Source organism: Haemaphysalis longicornis, unplaced genomic scaffold (genome assembly GCF_048455015.1).
Source record: "Haemaphysalis longicornis isolate Haplotype H1 unplaced genomic scaffold, Haemaphysalis longicornis Haplotype H1 scaffold_2, whole genome shotgun sequence".
Taxonomy (NCBI): Eukaryota; Metazoa; Arthropoda; class Arachnida; order Ixodida; family Ixodidae; genus Haemaphysalis; species Haemaphysalis longicornis.
The window spans coordinates 229,711,383-229,738,204 of record NW_027526295.1 but is presented as its reverse complement, the minus strand read 5'-3'; the positions used below and the strand labels follow the sequence as shown (position 1 = coordinate 229,738,204).

The 26,822-nt window shown below is 45.0% G+C and overlaps 1 protein-coding gene across 3 annotated transcripts in view; it reads right to left on the bottom strand.

Moving 5' to 3' along the window:
• LOC144170066 (delta-sarcoglycan-like) overlaps positions 1-26,822 on the bottom strand; it is a 38,218-nt gene that overhangs the window by 2,865 nt on the left and 8,531 nt on the right. The window contains exons 1-8 of one of the 3 annotated variants that reach the window (XM_077699603.1): positions 23,308-23,428; positions 21,805-22,089; positions 20,201-20,305; positions 16,670-16,757; positions 13,534-13,653; positions 11,833-11,905; positions 5,309-5,432; positions 3,396-3,490 (exon numbers count right to left, since the gene is read on the bottom strand). In XM_077699603.1, coding sequence (XP_077555729.1) covers positions 3,396-3,490; positions 5,309-5,432; positions 11,833-11,905; positions 13,534-13,653; positions 16,670-16,757; positions 20,201-20,305; positions 21,805-21,993 — 794 coding nt within the window. In that variant the 5' untranslated portion in view covers positions 21,994-22,089; positions 23,308-23,428. Of the gene's footprint in view, positions 1-3,395; positions 3,491-5,308; positions 5,433-11,832; positions 11,906-13,533; positions 13,654-16,669; positions 16,758-20,200; positions 20,306-21,804; positions 22,090-23,307; positions 23,429-26,822 lie in introns of those variants that run through there. The other 2 variants (XM_077699601.1, XM_077699602.1) reach the window with 2 other exon arrangements.

The following is a 26,822-nucleotide window of genomic DNA, read 5'->3' as shown; positions in this document are numbered from 1 at the left end:
CTGTGTTACGAATCAGCTGTGCTGTGTTTGTTGAGGCGGGGCCAATGATTCATTCGCATGAAAAGCGATTCAACGGCGAGATTAACCACGGAGGCTACAGGCATTGGGGAAAACATGCAAAGCAACCAGGCCCGGCGTGTCGGTACATGTCAGCGAACGTTTGGCTCTTTCCAACAAAATACCGTCCTGCGCATGCGCGCCTGCCCAGCGCAGCTCCTGATGGCATGTGACTCACCGCTGCTCTGGACCCAGTCGGAGTTGTTTTGTGCATTTGTTCTTCACTCTGGTTTGAATATCTGGGGTGTGTAGTGCGCGAACTTGAGGGTTGTACTCGCTCCTATAAATTCTCTTTACTCGGCGAGCCAGTGCGTTTTGGACACTGACAGAGAGTGTTACTCTGCGGTTTTGCGCTCTCATATTGTTGCACCCCTGTGCGCTGTAACGTTGTTCTGCTCTCTTCTAGCCATTGAATAAAAAGACCCGAGTGTGGCCTCTGGCTCTTTTTTTTTTTTTTCGTCGGAAGAAAGGAAGTTCGCCTGCAAGCAGCTCGCCAGTCACAATACCTTGACGCGGGCCGACTGCGTGCGCTCGGTGGCAACAGCCGCGATGAACTTGACAAGGGACTGCAACAGCATCGCGTCTTCGGAGTACCTTTCAGGACTCACCAATCGCTCTTGATGGCGATGTATGAAATGTAATCAATAAGATTCGGGGATATTTTTGAACGGGATTTCTTATTTATTTGGCTGTGGGGTTTAACTCGCCGACGCTACACAGGCGATGAGGCGCGCCGTAGTGGAGGGCTCCGGATTAATTTTGACCACATGGGGATCTTTAACGTGCGCCGAAATCTCGAACACACGGGGTTCTTGCTGAACGGGACTTCCTAACTAACGTAAATAAACTCTTGCTGTGTCTCGTTATCTGTGCTCACTGTTGCACATTTTTTAATGCGTAGCATTATTTCCCGAATACCCCACCCCGCCACCCCCTCCCTCTTCAAGGACCGTGTAACACCCTGAATTATGACAAAAATGCAGATTTGGCGGGAGTAACACCTTAATCGTTATATGGTAAATAGAGATAATTGGTCGAACAGAATTTTGAAAAACTAACAAATAAAAAAAGTAGAAAAAATACAACTTTCACAAACATTATCTGATAAAATCCAAACTAAGCATCGTGTACATCTCTCTCAAAACCGAATATTATGCAGAAAATCCGCAAATTAACGTTCAAAATACGAATAAAAATAGAGAAAATGAGTGAACTATGTAACGCCCTGAATTTTCTCAAAAATATAACTTTGGTGGAAAAAACACCTTTAATCCATATAATAGCGTAAATAGAGATAATGTGTCGAAATGAATTTTGGAAAAGTAAGAAATAAGAAAAATAGAAAAATGAAATTTACAGAAATGAAATGACAAAATAAAAACTATGCATATTATACATCTCCCTCAGAACTGAAGGCTTAATAAAGAAGAAAAGTCCGCAAAGTAACGTTGGAAGTACGGGTAAAAAAAATAGCAAAAATGGACCAACCCTGCTGCATTATGCCTTGCATCTCCGAAAAAAAAACATAATTAGAGAAGTAAAGGCGCTTCATCGCTATAATGGCGATGAAGTTAAGAAAACTTCAAAAGGCGTAAATAATTCAACGTACTTCTCTACTCAGCCATAGAACTCACACTTCTAGACAAGCGGCATGAGAATGCTACGTATTAGTAGACAATTCTCTAAATTTCTGCAGATATTTTTGTTTGCTTTCTCGCATTCACCTTGGATATGTTGTAGAGAAGTCAGATGGGTCATGCGGAGCTTTATGGAATTAGTCATCCTCCCTCTGAGATTCAGATCGTTAACTTATCTTTATCTGGGCTGGCTGGGGCTTTTAATGTTTGTTTCTTGTTTAATTCATCCCACTGATACCGGTAAAATAGGCGGACCAGCCCACCCCACTCTATTGAACGGTACTGAATAGAAAGCACGCTCCCCAGTAGAAATATTGCTCTTTTTGACGGCAAAAAGTTTATAAACACATATGTTCCATTTGATGATTCTGTAAAATTGGCTTGGAATGTTCCGTACTCATGTTCCTGAACTTAGCAACTAAACATTTAGAAAGCCTGTACTAAACAAAAGAGAAAGAAGGGTAGAATGGGCCGGTAAACTGAACAGCCAAAACCTTGGTTGAATATCTCGTGACCGTTTCGTTATGAACTACAAAAACACGAGAAGCATTGATTTGGCATTCCCGTGCTAACACCGCTGATACGTGTGGTTTTCACCGATGGTAATACAAGGCGGTTGTTATAGCAGCCCTTGCAATGTTAACTTGTCTGCTCTCAACACGCGTCTGAGATTTAAGAGCATGAACATTGCATCGACCGATTAGGTTGCAATGTAACGCCCGTTGGAGATCACAAGACCATTACACCTTTGAACATCCGACAATGCACACGAGTGGCACCATTACTAAAAAACATGAAATCCGGACTACAAAAAGGCTCGAAGAAGTTCCCGAGCATGACTCCTGTCTGCCAAATAGAGGCGCGACCCGAATATCTCCTATGTGGATGCGTAGCCCTACCTTCACCACCCCACTTACGTCGCCTGTGTAGCGAATGGACAGGGGGCAACAAATTGCATTCAGCACTGTCAAGACCCCATAGATTGATAGTGCCGAAGAAGACGCAATGTCTCACGCTATCGCTGCTGCCCAGGACACACTCATAACTGACTCTCAGGCAGCTTGCGGAAATTATCGACGCTGTTGCGTAACTAAAACAGCCCTTCATGACCTTAAAACCATTTCAAACAACGACTTGCATTCAACCAACAACCTCACCTGCGCTACACGGTCATTTTTACCGACTACCGACACGCGCGCAGAATTTGCCTTATTTCATACCCTCAACTATAGAGTGACGCCACCAGCCTAAGGCGACTCCAGAGGAATACATAACCCCTCAATACCCTCCTCCCCAATACCCTCATCCACCCAACTATCTACCAAGCCACCTGTAACTACTGTATATCACCCAGCCCATACACTATCATGTACGGTAGGGAAAATAACTTGATGCTATACTTGGCTGTGTGATGGAGAGTCGTGATGAACCACACACCAATTTAGAACATTGCGTAGATGCTATACTTGGCTGTGTGATGGAGAGTCGTGATGAACCACACACCAATTTAGAACATTGCGTATTCCCCTTTCTAGTTTCAATTCAGTCCCCACATTTTCCACGCCCTCTTCCCTCAACACAGAGGGCTTGGCTAGCCTCGGTGCAGCTGACGGCCCAGTTGGATTTGGTGAACCTGACCAGGGACATTCTTGACGCCTAATGTTGCGTTTGAAGAAAGTGTTTTAAAACGAAGCTTTTTACCTGTACCCCACAAGGGTTCCCTCGCGACCATTGATGTCAACAGAAAACTTGCGCAAACCAATAAAAGAAGTTGCTGGCACCCCAGGGAATCGAACCTGAAAAAAATAAGAGAAAAGGAAGGAGAGCCCGTTTTCTTACCGATTGAGCTACAAGCCTACACGTAGACGGGGGAGACAGACGGTGCACTCATTGAGCACATCTGTGCGTTTACCCCTGCGTCCTCGCTGAATGCCACGTGATAGCGTGACACGACCTTTAGCGCCCCGGTGCGCACCACGCACGGCACGTGTAGCGGCCATGTGCGCGCCTTGCGCATGCTCTAGGAGTTATAAAAATTAAAGAAAGCTCACACCAACAGATGGCATCTTCCTTCTCCTTCGTCTCTGCCGCCGATCTCGTCGTCTTCGTCGGCAGTGGCAGAGACAGAAAGGTGAGATCGTCTAACACCGGGTTTGAGCTTCCTGTATTTTATAAAAAAAAATAGTTTCCACTAACGTGCTTCACCGATACAATTCAACCAACCACCGTTCACGAATCATGCATTGATTTAACCTTAGCAAAGAATATCTTTTTGAAGTAATAAATGGGGGGGTTAAGTGCATTTCAGTTGTCTCTGGTTTCACTATTTGTAGAGCCACGTGAGTGAATTTAAGTGACGTCGCATGGGTAATCGTTCAGGGTGTCGTTTACAGCTTTGCTTTCCAACCGCCTTCACAGGGTGAATTGGCGCGCATTTTTTTATTTGTTCACGGGAATTTTCTGTTGGCACCAACGGCCGCGAAAGAACCCTTGGGGGGTAGAAATAAAAAGCTTCGCTTTAAAATATTATCCTGTTTTGTCACGGACATCAATACGTACCGTGACAATATCCTAAACGCTACCCTGAAGTAATGTCACCAGGTTCCGGCACTAATGCACTGACGAATGTAGCAAAGAAGTGCCCGCTGCCTTTTTCTCCCTTGCACGGGTAGTTTCATGTGCGCATGCGTGAGATATGACCCTTGGCTTTTTTTATAACTCAGGGTTAAGGATTGCACGCTATCAGTGCGTACGCTCTCTCTATATGTTCGTCTTCGAGCCTCCTCGCGAAGCTGCCTTAACTCGCGACACCTAATGCAAGTAAGGCGGGCCCAACCCCACCGCATGATTATTCAAAAATCCTCACAAGTGCACCTTGTGCAATAGCACAATGCGAAGCGAGACCAGAATTTTCATCAGCGACATTTTCACTACGTATAGATTAACTTTCCATTTATCACCGCTGCATGCTGGCTTTTGAAACATAGGCAGCGCATTGTGATATGCTATTACTTTGACGTGGGGCGCATGCCAAGAGAAACAATTGTTTGGAGAAACATAGAGCCTTAAAGGAGCCATGAAGAGAAAATACAACTTCGTGTAATTTGAAAGAACTAGGATTCAGTATCTCACTCAGCTCCATTACAGCCCCAAAAGATGTTTTTAACGAAAAAAAAGCAAGAAGTATTTAAAAAACTTTCAAATTTTGCGCCACAGGGACGTGTTATGAGCAGGAATGACGTCATACGGGCCAACAATAAAACATAATTTTCAGTGCGTTAACGGCACGTTAGAATTCAAGTGATGCAGTCAAATGGAACTAGAGGCCCCATTACAGACGTCCAGTCATGTGTCGTCGCGACAGGTCAGTTAGGCGGTCGCCAATCGCACAAACAAAGTTCTGTGACGTCATAGAAAAGTTGCGGGAAATTGGCTAAGGGGTCGCGACTGCTTCACACGTTTTCTTTAATATCTCCGTTTTTTGTTCCAAGATTGCGATGATATTGGTATTATTGTTATCGGGACTAAGCAGTCTTTGTAATAAACCCAACTTGTATTTTGTCTTCATGGCTGCATTAAAGCATTGCGTCCGCGAAATTTTCGAGCATTCATACCTGCCCTTTTCTGGTGTGCAAGTGAATGTCCTGTAGAGATCGGACCAGGGTGTCTCCGGCACGGGCTACCATGGACACTTGTTCTTCTCCGTGCACACTTATCCGCTTTGTGGGGGACTCTACCCTGCACAAGAAACGCGCAAAATGATTAGGAAGCTGTGCAGATACGCCAGAAACTTTGTGCGTCATTCCTTGTTGATTTGCATGCGAAAATTTTAAAACATGGCAGTTGGCTTTTTCCTGGGAAAAGCGCCGAGCACGTGAAATTCGAATATCAACGTCCCCAAAATACATCTGCTTGGTATTATCAGTAGCCAATGTCTAGGCTCTTTATTCATTAATCCTGACAATAAATTCCGTAAAAATTGCTGTCACCTCCTCAAATAATTCAAGGGCCTGAATCAATTTATTCCCCTTGGAAATAGCTTTATTCTGCTCGGTCATTACCGTTTAGGCCGGGCCCGCTTCCCACCCGCGCACCCATCCCTCAGTAAACGGCATTCGGTGGTCTGGCGACTGCTACAGACCCACTCGTACTCAAATCCCCTAGTGTATAGCTATTGCTACCCAGGGCGCTACTCCCCCCAGTGTCATAGATGTCAGGAACGAGCGGACCTGGCGCACATGCTATGGCAGTGTCCGCAGGCGATCACAAATGGCCGCACAATCACTAACAGTGAGCAGTGCGAGACCGTGTTGCTCAGCTCCAGCCCGGAAGATCAACTCTGGGCCGTCCAGCTGGCTGAGGACGCTGCCAGAGCCCAAGGGATCACGGCCGACGACTAAGCTACACAGCTGGCAAATTGAATAAAGTTTACTCTCTCTCTCTCTGCCTTACACTCTTCACAACAGGACACGGAGCAAAATTGTTATTGATGATGCTGAAAAGTAATTCCTTGCAATTTTGTCACCATAGTCCATGATTTAAACCTTCATGCAACTTTATAAAATAAAATGTCCTTGTTTAAAACAAGAACTCCTAATTTGGACGATTCAGCATCAGAGAGACAGAGAGAGAGCTGGATTCATGGCAAGTGGTATGTATACCATAATCTGGTATGGCACCTAATAAATAGAGAATATAAACCGACGAGTCAAAACTTACCGTCCAGATACATCTAGCAAGGAAACGCGCCAGAAATTCAGAAGGAATCGCGCCAACGTTGTGAATGGGTATGCAAGCTGCAATGACATTTTGTCGCGGCGTTTCAGTGTCTTCTGAGGCGCAAAAATATTTATTTTGGATGGGTTCTCTTTTCACCCCCAGAACATCTAACAAGCCTCGAACGTGGGATAGAACACCTCGCAGTTATAGCTCTTTCGTAGCAATAAAACATCTTCTGTAGCGAAACACCAAGAGAGAGCTGCCTATCACACCCCGTGGTATTAGTTTCGCCCAATCTAAACGGTCTTTACAAATCTAGCATGATATGTCCATTATATATGATACGTTTTCATCTCCCAGACTTTAACGAGATTCGGCACGTAGTTCGGAAGTATAGACTCTCTTGGACAGTCCCCCTGAAAGGTACTCATTACGCATTAAATGCAGGGATGCTGTGGTGAAGGGAGCAAGGTACTGTTAGCAGCGAAGGTTGCTAATGCAGCGTTGGCTGATCATTACAACAATAATATCTGAAGGTATGCATGGGGGATGTGTAAGCGGCAAAGCAGGTTAGTGCTGACTAATTGCGTTAAATTCCTGTAACGATCTGCGGAGTTTGTTCACTAAGTGATGCACAGTGCAGAGCTTCGTAGGCATTTGCATGGAGAACGTGTCTGCAGTACCACGTACAGAACACCGAGGCCCTCCCCAGCTCAGACTCTGGGATTCAAAAGGGCCTAATTCTTGAAGCCCAGAGAGGAGCAGACAAGTTTGGAGCCCTGTAAGGAGGGCACTGCCCCTAGGACAATCGTGACACTTCTTTTAAGTGCAGAGCACTTTAGGGGCTCGCCCTGTTGGCGCAGCTCACTCGCTGGACCGAAGTAGAACCACACGGCGTTCCCTCGTTGCGGCTGTCGTCGCGACGTAACCCAGAGGCTTAGAAAGCCAAGTGGTTTATATAGTCATAAGAGTTCGAACCTCGTGAACCGCTGCTGGCGTTTGTGATACACCTCCCCGTTGTTTAGCGCAAAGAAAACTGTGGGTACATTTGAGGCAAAATATGCGTGATTAACCATCAGCGCCCCCGTTCATTTAGTCAGGAACGCTCGTTGGGTTGGTTTTTACGATAGTAAGCGAAAAAAAAGTGCCAGTGCAACGCCGGCACGTGCGGGAGGAAAAGCAAGCACAAAAAGAACAGAACTCCCGCCGGCGCAGTTTCATGCAGGGGGCGTGCGAGCACTGAGAAGGCGGGAAATTTTAATTGCATCGGGTGGTAACCGTGAGCGGATAACGGCGCTACAGCCCATTATGGCGAATCACTGCTCTGCCCTTCCGACAGCTTTCACATTGAGTGGAACGGCTTTAATTTTTTATAAACTCTCCCTCTCTCTGTGCTCCATTGCCGCTCACTCTTTTCTCCTTTCAAACATGGCCCAGCCGGCTGAGTGACAGGCGCACGACACGTTCATTTTGCTGCTTTTATTTCAGTACCTAAACGACCCAACAAACCGTAAGGCCCTTACATAGTGGGGGATGTGGTTATGCGGCATAACTGCAAGACCGAAAAAGCAAAAAAAAAAAAGCACAGCTGAACGAATAGGTACAAGTGTGAATACATAAAAAAGCATGCCAAAATCAAATAAAGAGAACAACGAACCAGGAAGGGAAAACAGTACGACCAAGTTTTGATACAAAGAATTAGTGCAAAGGAAGAAGAATGGTAAAACAGTTAAGCTACCTCAATAAAAGATGGATCCGTTACGGATACTACACTGGACGGTAGTTGGTACCAATCATTTAGTGGTAGGACGAGGGAAGATTACTTGAATTTTTTTTCTGCGCGGGCAGAAACTGTGCGGGCATGATAAGTCCGTGAGAAAATGTGATGTACTGGAAAAGCATGTTCCGAGGAAAATAGCAAGTAGTTGTAATACAGTGAATTGGAATAAACAAGAAATAATTTACGCCGCAGGTGCAGATTTAGAAGGTTATGGGAAATTTTAAGGACGGATACACTTTGAGCTTGGGAGTACGAACGCAAAATAAACCTTGCAGGCGTGTTCTGGACTGTCTGGCGTAGATCAGTGAAATTGGCTTAGTGGGGCTCGGTTACAATGGTTTAGCATCTTAAGCCATACCGGCCGTTCCATTTACCTTGGTTCAGTCGGCCTTGCTGACTCAACATCAAATATGCACACTTTTCTTGTTATTAAAGGCCGAGTTATACTAATCTTAACAAATGTTTAAAGCAGCATATGCTACTTTTAAATGGGTATAAACACTGCTAAGCAAGGAGTTTTAATTTGACGCCATTGTCCGAAGGTGTTTTAAGTTTGTGGCAAAGATAGATTGTAGCCAGCAGTAAGTGTTAAGCCAATTTCACAATTTTTCACGGCAAATCGGTAGGGACACTGAACGTTTCCCTTTTCACGACGAATTATCAGACTCTTTTATAGAATTGATTCCTCTGAAGAAAAGTTTAAGGTATGTTTTTACCTGAAATTACATTATTGATGCGTTTTCGTGTCACCGTACATCCTTTTACGCTCTGAATTCATCCACTACTTAACTCTTTCATTACCGCGCCCATTCAAAATCATTCAATTTGAACGATACCTTGGGAGCCCCTTTTCATAGCGTTCCAGGGGTATCTGGTATCACCCGAAAACGGTGAAGTGCCATATGATTGTTTTTTAATGGCTCTGCATAGTTTATAAAAAAATTACACCATCTTCCCGTAGGGGAACCCTGAGTAGTATGCGAAGAAGCCATGGGGTCGATTCAAGTGCCCATTAGTTTTCAGTTCATCGTTCCCGTTAGGTTGAAGTACGCAGCTACCGTTATATTTACCGTTTGGTTTCCATGGTAACTACCAAACTTTTCATGGGAAATTGCATTGACCCCATGGCTGCTTCGCGTACTACTCAGGGTTCCCCTATGGGAAGATGGTGTAATTTTAGTAGAGGGGTGTGGGGGTGTTAGAGTGGAGATGCATTAAAGAGAGAGAAAGAGAGAGAGAGAGAGAGAGACGTTGTACATGGTATGAGTTTGTCTTTATTTAAGCATTATCATCATCATGTTCAACGTAGGTGACGTCGAGCTGTGGTTGACGTTCCGCTTTGATTATGACCGCCTTATGGTCTGTGAAATGTAAAGTCAAGGGCTGTTATAGTGGATGAACCCTAAAGTTGCTGAAGATGAGGTCGATGCGCGTTCCCCGGATAGTTGTGGGCTGCTTGTAATCACGGCCCGCCGAGACTCACCGACGCACGCCACCGCCGACGACGATGAAACGTCGAAGGCGCGTGCAGCGTGCTCGTCTCGTGCCGGCCCAGGAAGACACCGGCAACACTGTCGCTCCAGGAGCCATTAAAGGGTAAGACACTACCGGGCGTTCAGCAAGCCGAGCATGCGCAGTGGGGGTGTGTACGGCGCAACAACAACAAGGGAGGGACATAGCCCCGACCATGAGATGCTTCGCATCTAAAAAACGCGAATGCTGGATAGGCACGCTGAGCATATGGTTTCTTCCAGAACAAACCTCTGTCATATCATCATTAATCTTAAACACGTCTATGACCAAAATGATGCTCGCCCTGATTTGTATCCCCTTCTTATAAGGTGTTCAATGTTGCCGCTGCTTTAAACTAAGTGTACATAATTGTTCATTATGTTTTGCTTTTCAGCTTGTAATAAGCTCATTTTTATGTGTATGTAATCGACTCATTTGTATGTGTACACAGTTGTAAATGTGCGTTGTAAATATTGTTTTCTACATTGACGTGTAGAGCATTAAATACCATGTGGAAAACAAAAAAAAACGTTTTTGGAACAAGTACAGCGATTTAGGGTTGGCTCAAAAAATGACTTCACAGAAGCAGTTTTGTTTTCATTTTTTGCAACAAAAACGGGATTTCCCAAACACGTTTGCATCACCTGGGTTTACAAAAGGGGCGTGGTCATCGCCTGTTACTGCTACCAAAGTAGAAGGTGTGCCGCTCGCTATTACTCTGCGTAAGCATTTGGTTTTTGTTATCAGGGCACGAATGGCGAATCAGAAGGTGATTTTCAATCGTCAAGTTTGCCCTCTGACAGTAATAATCCCTGAAATCGGCTGAAAATATCCAGCAGTGCCTGCTTGCAAAATTACTTTATGATTTTAGGGAGTTTTATTGCCTTTGCGTAACTTGTTGTAAGTTGTGTTGTAGTTCTTAACACAGGACCATCACAAACAGTTTTCAACAGTTTCGGTTTCGTTTGTGCATCTTGAAATTCATATTTGGCGCTACTACGCAGTTACCCAACTTCAAGCCTACTTGCCATGGCGGCTTCAGCGTCCGTTGCTGATTCTCGAAAAAAGCATGCCGCTCCTGATTTCACCCCACCCTAACCCGATTTCTATAAGAACTTCCGATGCAAGTCAAAAGATAACACCTAATCGCCAGATATCAGTTCCGTCGAGGAGAGCGCTTCAAACCGGCCTACCAACCGCCACCTGTTCGCCTGCCACTTTCGTTTCCATAAGAGGGTATCGCCGGAGGTCTAGTGTTGCTCCTTAGTGGAATTGTCTATTTGGAAGGAGATTTGGTATTGTTTCTTTTAAAACTGGTAGGTGGCGCTAAAAGCAGAAGGCTCGTAGTGTTGAAAACTTTCCTCGCGTAACAGCTACTCGGTGAGAGCTTCCAGGGTACGATTCAAGCGCATCGCACCTCATTCCTGTAAGCAGAGCTACAATAGCAATCCGGAAGATGATAGCAAACCTCGAGTTTATGTTTTGAGCGATAACTGACAGTGGACGTCAAAAAGCATCAACCACAGAGTTTCATTTTAAACTCCATGCAGATTTTTGTCGGATCGCGTGCTTGTCCCAAATAGTGTGCTGGCCGTAAGTGCAAAACCAGTCATTTACAAGATGTTTTTACGTCACGTGTGGACAAATCGGTTCCTCTAAAAACGTGAAACCACCGGCTTTCTTCCAGGAAACCACCCAACATTGCGCATTTCGATATGGAGGTTGGGCTTCACCGTATGACGTGGGCGCCACGCGTGCTAACATTTTTTTTTTTTTTGACAAACAGGTCCACGCAAGTCAACATTTTTCTGGGACGTGTTTTTGAAATGTTTCCATACAAAATGCATATTCGAATTTTTTTCTACTATTGGTGGTTTCTTATACACAACTCCCGTTTTATCATTTTCTTCGACAACTTGACAAAAATTTTGATTGTGATAAATTTTTCGAAACTATGATGTATGAAAACATTTAAAAAGCTGATGTTATTGCAAAAGGCGTCATATAATATGCATTTTGTGTTCCTGCAATTAATGCGTAACCATTTTTTTTATCAGAAAAAAAAATATTTTCTTAGATCCCTTATATTCGGTCAATCTCTTGCGGTAAGGAAATAGTTCAACTTACTTGAGGTCTCTCGATGGACTGCCCCGGACAACCTCGGCGTGTAGAGACCCATCCAGCTGGAAGCCCGCTTTTGCTGCACAGTGCATACATGCAAGGCGGCTGTCAGCGGGACAAGCTCCTGCTTTCAATGTCTGTGTTGCACATGATCGTACTCCGTTTCTGAGTTCATGCGTTCAGTGAATACGAGGAATACGAAAAATACGAGGGCATAGGAATAATTTCAGACCACTTCGCAGTCAGTGAAGCTACTGTGCAATTGTTGTGTTACCATCGCGATGTCTGCGAAATGTTGCATTTCCGCGATATTCGGCAGTCTCTCATTGCGACTGCGTTTGAGACAGAGGCTGAGTGCGACACCTTGTAAAATTCGGTTTCTCGCACGTATCCAAAATCGCCGGCGAGAGCTTGGTTTTTAACAAACGTGCATTCAAATCGTTTTGAAACGGATTGTGGGGCAACAAAGTTTACGTAATACAAAGTGTGCAAATTAAATTTTAGCGTCCTCTCTTCGCCCGCCTAAAAGGAGCGTGAAATTAAAGTCCCGCCTTCGGGAAAATGGAATGATCTAATTATATACCCGCGGTATTAGGTTTCTCCATTCGCGGCGACAGCTCAGGTGAGTGATAACTACGAAAACGCTCTGGGACAGCAGCGAAAATAATTGCCACACAATCTCGCTGCAATACTCGTTATTATGGGCGGATTTAAAACAGCCAAGACTGGAATGGAACCCCAGAAGTCAACCTTATAGACGAAAGGTGATTTGCTGAAGCAACGAACTTCCAAATAAGTTTTTAGGTTTTAGATGGCAGCCCTCAGTCATTTATTGTTTTAAAATTTTATTTATTTATCTTTTTATTTCTTTATTTGGAAATGCCCACTGACAGCGCTAAACCCCTTAGTGTGGTGCTCTATAAAAGTACAAAATGGCAGGAAAACCGGCGGGCACGCACGCACGCACACACACACGCACACGCACGCACACGCACGCGCACGCGCACGCGTGCGTGTGCGTGTGCGTGCGTGTGCGCGCAGTCTTCCGTCGTACCTATTAGCCGCTATGCTCGTAATCTCTGTCGCGGCGGAAGAGCGCGTACTCTTCCGTGAAGTAGTTTGTGTGAGACATTTGGCGTGACAGCCCCGTTTCTGTAATGCAGTACACGTCATTCTCGAAAAGGACAACATTATAGAGGAACTGCTGCGCTTTTGTACGTAGGCCTCGTGTGTTCTGATAGCAAAAAGAAAAGCTCATGAACTATTTGTATCGGTGGACTTCTGCGCTCGCTAACCTACGAGAACATGCTACTGATATACTTATAAGAATAATAATACTACAAGAACACCAACTAGGTTAACGAAAGACTCTGCACGCATTGCCCTTCGGCTTGCTATACGACACACCACATACACTACTTTTCAGCCTATACTGTAGCAATGGCAATCACAAAAAATTGCCAACACAATTTAGGAGGTTCGCAGTGACAGAAGCGAGGTCCCCAATTAGGAGGAAGAAATGCACGGATCTTATGCACGGAGAAATGCATGGGCTCATCTGATATGCTCACCGCGGGCAGCCCCTTGGAAACCTGAAGCGATTGACAGAACTTTATTCGCAACGTCATATGCGAGTTATTCATTTCTGCAAATATAGCTTCCTCTGTGCGCTGCGGTTTGTAGTGCTAACGGTGGATTAAAACTTACTTGAGATGCGCAGGTTATCAGTCGCCACAACCACTTCGGATGGATCACTGCGAAACAAGACACTGTCCTTGGGGTTCCGAACCAAGAAATGACTACCTCGCGATTCCAGAATTCCAGAACCTGAAAAGAATAGGGACAAAGAATGCTTCAACAAAACTGCCACCGACTTATTCCGCGTATAGCCGTGAATACTGGTGTGAGTTCTGCAACTCATTGAAATTCCCGTTCTAAATACCTGCCCCGCTTGTCACTTGGAGAAAGGATCGCCGCTCTTCGAGATATGAAAGCTATGGCGCACCGGGGATTGATCAAAACCCCGACTCTTTGGTGGTTTTTAGCACCAACCATTTCTCGGCTATGCGATGATTGTGTTGCGCTTCTGCTGCGCCAACATTCCAGTTAACATCAATAGCTTCAGTGCCCTTGCTTAGGCACTTTCCAGATGTGGCGGTTCAGTACGAAAAGTTAGCCCATGCAGTTCCCGGTTACATTTGTTTACTCCTCGGAGAAGGTGTCAATCAGCCTGTCCGAAGGAGGCCTAAGATTAACACTCGATTACAAACCTGCATGACTGAGCCGACCGTTACCTCCACATGTTATCGTGTAACTGCGGATGTAGGTGCCCGAATGTGCTATTAGCGAAGCGCTGCGTACTTGGGAAATGCCAGTGAGCTTGCAAACGGGACCCTCTACGCCACTGAGATCCGGACGCATCGATAACATGGCACTGCGGAATGGCGCAACTTTGGTACGAACGCAGGAGATTTATAGCAGCGGCCAGGGATCCGTACGTACTGTAAAAACCCTAGGTTCTAGAAGTGGCAACCAAGCAAGACAAAGCACAGCGTGCTCTCGCAAGGGCGAAACCACAAAAATGTCATGAGCCATTCTATTCGGAAGGTGGATGACGAGTGAAGCTTTCTAGCCCACGACGTACATGGGACAGAGTTTACGTGAAAGGTATGAGCGGATGATATTTCTTTTTAGAGTTGACGGTGGTCGTTTCTATTAGAAAGACATATACTACAAGCATGCACCTTTATTTTGACTGCAATTTTCTTTAAAATGGTGCTTGTTGATAACTAACCTACTCAAAATACGCATTCGATTGACGGGACGTGTAAGCTCGAGGTATAAGTAATTTTTTTATCATTACAGTTATTAACTAATCTACTCAAGATGCATATGTGATGGGACAGATAAGCTTGAGGTTGAAATCAGGGTTCGAACTATCAGAGACTTCGCTGTTGACCGCATGGTATCAGCTCACACACCGGGAATTTCGTTTTCCAAGCCTCGCTCTTCGAGGACACATGGAGCTTTGGAAGTTTTTTGTTCGAGGACATGACCAATACATGGAAGCCCAGCCACATAAGCTCTAATCAAAATAAAACAGGGGGGGGGGGGGAGCATCGAAGCACTTATTGATGGGGATGACATGTCAAGGAATGTTTGTCATATCAACAACGCAGAGAGAAGGCAGGGCCTAGAATCGTGTATTTGAAATGTGGCGGCCACTTACTCGGTGTTGAGCACTTTGTTTTTAACGACGGAGCTGTTTGACCCGGCCGTCATTTGTCCAAAGCGAACAGAAAACCTTCAGTTGGAAAGAGAAAAAAAAAACGCTTCCCGTGTTCGGAATCGAACCTGCATCCCTCGCGTTATGCAACAGACGTCCATCCGATTGAGCTATCATCGCCCTTTTTTTCTTTAATGCATTTCAGCTATCATCGCATTCCGGGTGCGTAGCATTACTTCCTCTGGGTTATTCGTAGCGTTGTATTTCAACTGCCAGTTCTCCGACAAAGAGAGAGGGGACGCCAGCTGGGCTGTTTCTCCAGCCTTTCACCACTAGTACAAGCTGGACCAATTTTGTTAGGCCTTCGACGGAAATCGAAAAAGGCCGGCGACTTCCTCGCTGTTTGCCGTGTGAGGCCGTAAGGAGAGGTAGCATGAAAGATCCTAATATATCCTGCAGTCAAATCGCGTGGTTAATTTTATTAGCGTATTTTGCAAGCACGTTATGTTGTGAGATCCGAATTTTTCATTTACATGCACCAACTAAGTGATTGCGGCTAGTTTGGTATATAAATTTCTACTTTTTTCCAGCCATGCATGTAAAGCTGGTGTTTTCATACTGATGTGTTTATAGCCCTATTCACCGCTTTCTAGCGTACACATTTTGCAGGAACTAAAGTTGGCAGGGTGTCGACCTGCTTGGCTGATCATGCCATCGAAAAAACGGTAGTCTGTACCGGTCCCTGCCCTGAACTGCCCTCCGCTTTTGTTCGTCCCGGAATGGATGCATTGAAGGTTTTATCAATTCAATTTTCCCAAATTGGAACTACCCGTGCGCCTTCTAATAAAATACTGCGCGTCTTTCCCTTTATCTTCTGTGTTTTGTTCTACTTAGAAGCGGACGGGCTGTAATCTTGTTTTAGTGCCTGCTTGTGTATCGCTTTTCTTCCACACAATTTTTACCGCGTAGAATTCTCATTTGCTATAGTAAAAAACAATTCGACACGTATTCCTAATTAAAACAACTGGATTACTCCGATTACATACTTCCATTCTGCCTCTAATAGCTTGAGGTATCCTTTTGACTGCAAATGCAGACATGTATGAGCCATGACAACTGTTTAATAGTCTGGAGCGTCCTACCTGCATGCACATTGCATTCAAGCATTGTTTCTCTTCGTCTGCGCGGCTGAATCGGTAATTTGTGGCTTTAGCTGGCCCCAGACATATCGCGTTTAGTTTTTGAGAACACTAGGAGCTTACGAGAGTACCACTATCTCACTTGACGCTTTAAGCGCATATTATTTTATGTAAGAAAAATTCATAGCGCACGCGGACAAAGACAAGAAAGAAGAGACGCCACGGAGCGCTCCGCGGTGTTTCTAATCTCTTGTGCTTGTCCGCATGCGCTGCTATGAATTTTTCTTGAATGCAACAACAACTCGAGCAGGAATCCGTACCCGTGATCTTGTACGTAATTTCATTTCAACCTCAAAATGCCGATAAACAATAACCCTATGTGGTCTTAGCATTTTTAGGAATTCAGATGAGAGTCGTTTTAAGTGGTGTTGGATTTACGATGAAAGTTTTACAGAGGATGTGCACTGAGCGCACTCACCTAGAGAAAGGCTGTTATGATACCGGCCCTGTGGGTTGAGGGACGTAAGCTTGACGTCACCGGCTGATTCAATAAGAAGACCCTTGGCCTACAAGTAAAAAAGAAAAGTCCTTGTTGTCATAGCATTTATCCACAGTGCCTTAACGTTACACTAAGCATATGGACCATTTCTTGTGCGCGTTATGAACGGCGTTTCTTCAGAATGCTCATAAAGCCAGTAGACGAGGTAATTTTGTGAATGTATTTCCAGTCATAGCCTAAAACAGGCTAACGCGCTTTATGCGTGGCTACCCCCTACTGTTACTAGTACTACTACTGCTGTCGCTACTACTATACCATTATTAGTATCGTATCAACCATACCATGACTAATAAATCACCGCAGGTCATTGTCTCAGGGCACATTGCGCTGTTGCCCCAGCTCAATGCAATTTGTAATTTTTACGCAGTGCAATTTTTTACTGTGTTTGTATGCTGAGCGTCGTCATTCGCCAAATTCGCACATTTGAAGATATTGATTGGTAGTTTTGGAGTGTTGCGGGGAAGCCAACCTGCCGCCATTCCTTAGAGTGCGCTACTGCTGATGGAAGACAGGTGTACACCAACAGTAAGAGTCACAGGTCAGCTAAATTATTTACGCTGTCCTCTTCATGAAGAGGTGTTTAAATGTATGAAAAACTTGGTTGAACAAAACCTTGCTAATTATTCGTACTCTAATGACGCATTAACCTCCTCGATTATAATACATCAGTGCGATTTGTTTTCCGTCTTAAAGTCGCTAAAGAACGAACTGAAATGGAGAAGAAATTACACCATCTTCCCGTAGGGGAACCCTGAGTATAGTATGCGAAGCAGCCATGGGTTCGACTGAAGTTCCCATTAGTTTTCAGCTCGTCTTTTCCGTTGACGTTCAGCTTCGTGTGCCTTCGTTGTATCAGTAGCTTTTTGACGTAGTTTAAATGAGTGAAGGACATAAGGTGCGTTCGTAGCACATGCTCCCGTTAAAAATGGTGATCCAGAAAATTGTAGGTCCACATCAGACGTGTGGCATCAGGGGTCGTAACATATTTACGAATATCCACAAGGCGAGGTGCGTGCTGGAATGTTGCGGTGCAATGGGCTCGGGCATGGCGATTCTCCAGAGAAAGCCTTTGACTGCGTCTCCAACAAGATCCTGTTTTGTGTTTTAGAGCACATTAACCTTGGTTCTGTCATTGGACGGGGAGTGGCGATGGCGTACCGGAACTGCACTAGACGGTTGATAGTGAATAAGGAATTGGGAGCGGTCATCGAGGTGCAGCGTTTGGTGCACCAGGGCTGCCCCCTCAGCCCTTTATTGTTTTGTGTATAGATTGAAGCGCTGTGCCTGAGCATCATTCATAATGGTAAAATAAGCGGATTTAAACTACAGGAGACAGAGGTCAAACTTCTCGCCTATACTGACGACATTGCCGTTGTTTGCTCGAACAAAGAAAGCGTGATGTTCGCCGTGGAAACAGTGAAGCAATTTGGGGAGGTTACGGGGAGTTTGGTAAATTGGAGAAAATGCCTGGGGTTTTGGTTCGGTGAATGGATCTCAACGCCAGCGATATTGGCTAATGTAACTTGGGCAACCACCCCAGTAAAGTACTTGGGAACCCCACTTGAATACTATCGCGACAGTGAGCCCTACTGGCGGGGGCAGGTGCAAACACTGAAAGAGAAAGCGGAAAAAGTGAAAGCAACTGGGCTGCCAGTGTTCGCGAGAGCCCCGACTTGTAATATTTTCTTCGTGGCAAAGCTTTGGTTCGTCATGCAAGTGCTGCATTGTTCGCGTTTGAATGTCCAGAAGCTACATCGCGTATTTGCTGTTTTTGTGTGGGGGTCCACGTGAGAGAGGAGCAGTAGGTCGAATTTGTTTCGGCGAATCCGTGACGGCGGATTAGAACTGACTCATGTGTTTGTACGGCAACTCGTAAACCGATTTTTGTTTCTACGCGATGTACAGGACCCTTTTCTACGCACTGTAATGCGTGCTTTGCCAGAATTTGTGGTTTCTTCAAGTTGCATGCCCGGTGGTGTCCATGGATATTTTAAAGAAATTGTTTTGTCATTCCGATTTTTAGCAACGCGTTTTTAAATGCAATATCTGGCCAATGTAACAAGGAAAAAATTATATAAGGATGTATGTGACGTAGTCTTCCCAGTGCCACTGTATAGAGCTCTGTACAGCAATGGTCTAGGACAAGATGTGTGAAAACGAGTGAAGCGAATGGAAGTGTCACCTGGGGCGAAAACTTTCTTTTTTAAATTGCACACGGGTACACTTTCAGTCGCAACTTGGATGAAAGAAAGGGGGCTCTCAGTGCCATGGGGAACCGGCTGTCCTATTTGCAAACAACCTGAAAGTGTGGAGCATGTTTTTCTTCATTGTTGGGCCGCAGTGTTCCTTTGGGATGTCCTCCAACGGTCACTCCAGAAGGATTTTCCACGTAGCCCACACGGCATACGTTTTTTGTGCATTGATAGAGAGGACGGTGTGCCATTTGACAGCGTAATGTAGTTGGGTCTGCACAGCATTTCGTTCGCGCATGGCCTGGCTGCATTTTGATGTAGACGCGCGACCAACGAGACAGTATTTTAGAGAAAGTGTGTCACAGTTGAAGTTCAGAGCGAAGAACTCTCCACCAGAGTGGTTGTCAAAAATTGAACCCCTAACTACGCTTAGAGAATTTTAAATGACAACACCGGCCCTGGGGGGCATTGGCATTACTGTGATTTTTTTTTTGTCATTGTACCTGGTACCTGGTGTTGCTGTCCGAGATTGGCAATAAAGAAAAAAAAAAGATTTGTAGCGCAGTGGGAAGAGCGCCACGTACCTCCCGTTGCGGCCAGAGTCGTGGGATCGAAGCCGGGCGCCGCCTAACCATTTCTTGTTATAATGGACTGCGCTGACCTCAGCCCAAACGCTGACGGGGCTGAGGAGGCGCGCATGCGCAGTAGAGTGCGGACGGCGGACAACACCAAGGAAGAAAGGGAGGGGCACAGCCCCGAGCATGAGATGCTTCGCATCTAAAACAAAGTAGAAGCGCCTTTGGTGGAAAGAAAACGAGTTGGCGGAGAACAGACGCAAAGGAGAAATGGCTGTAGAAACAACTTCCGCGACGAAGAGTGATAACAAAGACAAAAGCACGCATACGTACGCATACGGACGCACGCGCACGCACGAGTGTGTGCGTGTGTGTGTGTGTGTGTGTGTGTGTGTGTGTGTGTGTGTGTGTGTGTGTGTGTGTGTGTGTGTGTGTGTGTGTGTGTGTGTGTGTGTGTGTGTGTGTGTGTGCGCGCGCGCGCGTGTGCGTGTGCGCGTGCGCGGGTACCATGCAGGTGTAGGTTGAAAAGCTTGTGGTTTGTATTGCTGTGTTTTTTATGTAGTAGGCGCCCGTGATTTTATTTTTTTGCATATATTTCTGCACAAGTCGTACGCGAAGATAGCTGCTACCACCGCGTTTTCCGATTGCATCGTATCGTTCGCATTATCTGTCACAGTACTTACCTGCATATTGTTCTGGATTCGTTTCGTGGTGAGAATGTCCAAGAATTGACCATGTCCACTGACTTTCATGCCACCCGTTGTTAATGACATAACACCGGGCCCGTCCTAGGGAAGAAATCATTTGAAAGAAACAAAGCAGATTAAGTTGCCCTCGCTTGAACTTTCTTCCTGTACTCCGGTTTTACATATGTCCACAAACCGAAAGCCTGCAGAGGTGACAAGATGTGGCCTCCGCCGGTGTGGTTAAGGGATTTTGAAGGGAATATGTCGAGCTTTTATTTGGGTTTGGCGTTGTGTAAAAAACGCGCATAAATGTTTTATTGATCATGAAACCAAACTAGCCCTTTAGCTTTCCCTTGAAGCTCTAAATAAACTTATCTGATGGAGTGCATTCACAGCTTTTAACATCCCGCGGGTTTTTTGACGGGTTCAGTGTTGTCTCAGCACCTAGAGGATGATGTGGCTATGCTTTCCATCAATGTTCGACTTTGTTTTTATTCCATTCCGATTTGTGTAGTATCTTGTTGTGGTTAAAAAAGACACGAGTGTTGTTAGGGCATGGTTGCTTGATAGTTGGGTCATTACTCACGAACAAATAAATACTGCGTTATCTGTCTCCGTGATAATATTTCGCGCAGTATTTATGCAATTTTCAATCGCAGAATGTCTGAGGAATAAGGGATCTTTTATTAATTAACAAAGGTTCCCGACATCGTAACACGTTTTCTGAATTATTCGACTGTTAAACATATTTTGGTGATTTATTAGAAAGAAATACAGCTTCTATGTGCAGAAAGCTTTAGTTTGTGTGTCCACGTTTTTTGCAAAAGCAACTTTGTATCTAAGTACAAACAAACAAGTTCTCTTAGAAAACGTGTGCCCACAGAAAGTTTCTTTTTTGTGTTTAACTGCGATTTTAACACTATAACTGAACCTTTGTCTTCCGACAGACAAGCTGTTTGAATTTATTTTCTGTCGAGCATTTGTACTTTCTTTTCCAGGTTGTGCTGATACGGAGTGCATGTCTGTGCTTAGCAGACTAACATTTATTTTATAGCCAGAACCAACAGCGTCCCGGGTCTGTTACGGACCGTTCGAAGCATTTCAAACACTCAAGAGTGATTATTTTTTGTGCATTGATCGGTCTTGTACCCCATTGTTCTATTTGTATGTTTACGAAATAATGCTTTGCTGATGCAGCCGCCATCTTCTCTGGAATTTGTGTTCAGGTTGGTTCTATAGCCCTTCGTATTGGTGCGGTTTTCTTTAAGGAAACTGGAAATGAAATTAATTTTAATATGCACCCTTGGTATCCGCAAATGGGACGTTGCAGATTCGCCTGCGAATAAAAACTGAGAAAATAACAGCTCATTCGGGGAGTTTAGAGAAAGAGAAAAGGCCCCTTTGAGCGATACTTATATTCGTAAAAAAATGAGCCGAAACACGCCCTTTATGAGGGTGCGCCAGTTTTAGATGGTAGTTGAATTGTACGCTGTGGGTTTTGATTCTCAGCGGCGCACTTGGCTCAAGGGAATGAACAGCACGTGGCCTGTACATGTAAAAGAATTGGCTACTCCAGTTGCACCCAAAAGTGACGTTCTTACCGTGCTTAAATCTAGCACCTTGATTGTCCACATCAGCAGGGAAGCATTGAGAGACGTTAACACGATGGTAACGGCCACCAGCATGTACAGCATCTTCTTGCGCCAGCCACTCAGCAGCTCGCTGTCCATCTGTCGCTCCGTCAGGTGGACGCTCAGCGTCCCATTTCGGGACACCGTGGTGGACGCCATCGAGGTGTGCGCCGCCGTCCTTCCCCGATGGCGTTACGGAGAACGTGTCGGCATGGGTTCCAGAACTGCCGCGCCGTGTCAGAAGCTGTCGGAAAGCTTCATGGGCACATTGACAGAACGACAGACCTAAGGTTTGTTGCAAGTGGCAGGACTACTGACGAATTCCTAACAAGTAGATATTCTCTGACTTCGATGGTTCCAGGTAAAATGCCCTTTCACATGACAACCTTCAAATATACTCATTTAAATAAGGCTAGTTTCAGTCGCTCGAGTAATATCTGAAGAAACACAACACATTCTTTAAAACCTTGCTGGAGAATTCGTTCAACGCGCCTTTTTTAAAGGAATTGATAAAGACTTCGGTACAATAGAGCGATGTAATTTGGGGCAGATTTATGCTGTTGCAGCGCAAAGGTGACAGTGCGAAAACGAAAGGGACAGGACAAGTTCTGACTATCATATGAATTTCTATTATTACCTGAGAACCTACAAACTAGCGCTAGGGAAGTGTGCAATTTTTGAACACACGCATAAAAAAGAATAACGTAACGATAACCACTCATGAAGTGGATCTGATACAGCAACGCCACTTCACCACAAAGAAGTACGACGGATGAGCAGCTGATGCAGGAATTAACAATGTTATGTAAGAGACCTTTGTAACCTGCCTGCTGCGCGTTTTCTTGCTTGCAACCTTAATGGTACGTGCAGTCATGGTGTGGAACGCAGTTCCATTGCTTGGAGAGAACAGAGCCTTTGTATGTGCTTCCGTGTATCCGGGAGCGCACATTCAAAGAACGCCTGTCTGTCCTATGTACGTTTTTTTACGTGACAGAGGAATGCGATAAACAGAGAAATAAAGCAGCAAGCTCAAGGCAAGAAGTGTGCAAACGAAGAACCGGATGTTTCGAAGCCAGCTCGGTGCCTTCCTTACTTTACTCAAACTTTGCTTAAACGATCTTTCGCTACTGTTGTTCCCTTTCCCATAACAGGGAATTTCGGCCTCATTTCTTGAATAAAGTTATCCGTACCATTCTGTTTGAAATTACCTCAGCGATTGATATTTCGTATTGAATTTATAGCAAACTTCTCTCATAAGTAAGGCTAAAGGGTAAATATTTTGCATTTTTCATGAGTCGCGCTTGAACCTGCTTGAAGTTTTAGACACAGACTTCGCAGACAACATCTGATTCGCCACTCACTGGCAAATGTAATGCATTTAAGCTCCACAGAAAAGAGCTGCCAGCAACTGCCTGGCACAACCTCGACCGAATTTTCCAGCAGTATCTGCCAGGAAGAACAGAACGGACTTACCCCGTAAGCGTGCGTCCTCCGTCTGAACTTCGATCAATTGCGCTCGCGGGAAAGTGCGCGCAGCATCCCGTAGATGCCGCCATCGTGCTATAATCTATATTTAGAAACTGGCGCGCAAGATACCCAGCGGACAATCATGTGACGTCGCTTGTAATGCTGCCCGTAATCTTTTCATGGAAATAATATGAAATACTGTGTTATAACTCTTTTTTTTTTCAGTTCCAGTGCCTTTCAGATCTACACCAATGCAACTGTACCTCTGGCCAGCGAGAAGGTCTGGACGAAGCCCCTTAGCTCTAGATCGATTTTGGCGCCCCCTCGAGCTGGAATCTGCATTCACAGAAGAAAAAAAAACAGTGCGTTGACGCTACCGACTGTCTATAGATGGGGGGAAATGTCTGGTTCCCGGCAAATTGCTTCAGGTTCTCAGCTTTTATCCATTGTCCTCAAAGGGATTTTTTTAAAGATTCGATTCGCGTATGTATGAAGCCTGTCGGTCGAGGTTGCGTGTCATTGCATAATGAATATGACGGTGTTCGCGCCTGGCACACTGTTACAAACGCTCAAGTATTGCATTACTACAGAGTTGTCTTGAACAGCGCTTTTTAAAACGACTAATAAAGTCAATCATTTCAGTGAAGAAGATAAAAGCGTAATCAATAAATCCTCACCAGAGCCCTCCAAACGTATCCATTGCCGTTTTTTTTATTATTATTCTCCTCCTCCTCCTCCTCCTCCTCCTCCTCCTTTTCCTCCTCCTCCTCCTCTTCCTCCTCCTCCTCCTCCTCCTCCTCCTCCTCCTTCTTCTTCTTCTTCTTCTTCTTCTTCTTCTTCTTCTTCTTCTTTCTTTCTTTCTTTCTTTCTTTCTTTCTTTATTAATTTTGTTTCAATATTGACTAATTTCCAATCTCGATTCCTCAAAAACAAGAAGAAAAAAGCTTCCAAAATTCTCTAACTTTCCTCGAATCATCCACCTAGGCAGCAATCTCATTCGAATTAGCGATTGATGTTTGGCCGATCCCCTGATTGGGTATGCGCCATTTTGTGAAGGAACAACAACAACAACAACAACAACATAAATCACTCAACACATTCCAAAGGGCGCCTGCCATGGTAATTTGTATGTGCTCGTGTTTCAACTCATCGACATGCGTCGGTGGCAGCCAGGGTAGGACGTTGCCAGACAAAATAGTTCGTTCGTAATAATAAAGGTAATTGCTTCCGCGCAAGCAAGAAAGCGTCTCGCTAGGCAACCCCAGGGTAGTGAGGGTGTGGCGCTGCGCCTTTCGTACATCTGGCGTGCTCATGTAGCGGGAAATGGTCAAAGCGTCGTGGCACTGCGTATGAGGGCGTGATTTGGGTGCCCAGTCGCGGTGGAGGATTTTAAAGCGAAGCTTTATACGGCTTGGTTCCGTGCATTTCTTCTAGGCGGGAGACCATCACCTTGTGGCAAAGCCAACTTCATCGCAAATGCCAAGCAGAAAACGGCTGTAACTTTTTTTTTTCATTGTGTTCGTCGCGACTTAAAAACTTTCGCAAAAAACAAAATTATTACAAGGTGTCGCTAAGATGACCCTACCATTCCACCGAGTTTTATGTACTTGTCTCGGTTATTTAGCCCACCGTGAAGTTGTGAACATTACAGAGTTCCCGTTTGCTGTCAACACATGAACATCCAGCGGAAAAGTATGGTTACAGAAAATGGCTGTAACGATTGTTTTACTCCCAAATTTCCCAGACGTAATTATACCAGAATTGGCATTTAAGATGACAATATCATTACAATGAGTTCCATTTACTTGTCATGATTAGTTATTTAACAATAAATTAGTTTATGCCCGTGTTAAAAATTCTCAGTCACCAGGGCGTCGTTTGCTAAACAGCTTCGCTAATCATCTACACTCAGAGCGTAGAAGGGCTCACAGTTTTTTTTTCTCCAATACAAAAAGAGATAAAGCCAATGCGTATGACATCATCCGGTCTCTTCAAAAAACGCCGACCATATGCACAGATTTAATACTAAAAACAAATACCGGAATTCAGGTTCGGTAGAAAGAGCCCGAATCCTCTCTCCATGTGACTGCGTGTCAGGACGTACGTATGTATGGTAATTTTTTTCTGCATTATTCAATGTACATCATATTATTCAATACAAATATATGTATATTTGCTTTTCTCACTGCTAGTTATCTCCGGAAATGACGGCTTTGAAAGGACGTACAAGTATGTAGACCATCCCGCTGACCTACAGTGAAAGCGTGACGGTGAGGAATTTTGGCTATGCTGCTGAAGTTTCCGAGGCATTGTGAAAAGCTAGATGTGCGCTTATGGGTAAAGTGACCAGACGTCCCGATTTAGGCGGGACATGCGGCTGTGGTCCCGCTGTCCCGCAGTCTGCTTGTGGGACGGCGTTTCGTCCCGACTTCAGCTGGAAATATGGAAAACGGGTATCAAGCCCAGTGTCACTAATGAAAAGCTGGAGGAATGAAAGAGCCAAAAGAAACCGCCTGAGGAACTTCAAGAAAAAAAAAACGCACACGACAGGACTAAGCAGGAAACTATTGTTTCCTGCTTAGTCCCAACGTCTGAGCTGTTTTCTTGAAGTTGCAGTGTACCAACAAACCCTTCAGTACACCGTTCTGCGTTTGACGAGAGCTGAGTGGACGTGCTTCAGTACTTCTTTACTTATTCAGCGAATAACTCATCGTTGCTCGTCGAAGAAAGGCCAAGAGAACTACGAAACGAATGACCTTTCAGTTAAAACAAAATGGCGTTGAGACTTCTAGTCTCCCTTCAAGCTATGTGCCACGTCCTTCCTTACATCCCCCCCCCCCCCTTCCCCACCCGTTCCGCATTGTAGTCCGAGGAATATGGTCACTTTACTTATGGGGCCCAGCAGCCGAACTGGTATAGTGAAAACATAGACACGCCGCGCCACGGCTCCTATCCCGCTTTTCTTAGCAGGCGGCTTGCATAAGTAACAGCGATAACACGGGCCACGAGGTTTAGAGGCAAAAAAAGCATCACTACGGGCATTTGCCCTTTTGAGCATGGGGCCCTTGGAAGAGAGAGAGAGAGAGAGAATAACTTTAATGAAAACCAGCGATGTTAGCCGAGCCGTCGGGCTGGCTTGCTACGCTAGATGAGAGAAGAAAAACAAAACGAAAAAAAAGAGAGAAAAAATCTGAAAACGAAATGATGTCATTTGATGCGGCCAAAATTTTCAATCACAAAACTCTGTCCAGTTTTGTGCTCCGAAGAAACTCCAAAAGAGCTTTGATTGCGCGCGCAGCCTGACTGGGACCCGACCATGGACCCAAAACATCACTCAGCTCAAGTCCTGCACCAAGCTGCCTGCACAAAGATAATATGAGTTTCTGTCTGTGCACGGTGTACTTTGGACACACGCATATAACATGATGGATGTCTTCTCGTGAGTCACATTTGGAGCAAAGAGGTGAAGATGCCTGCTGGATTTTGTACAGGTAATGTCCCGTGTAGGCCACATTCAAGCG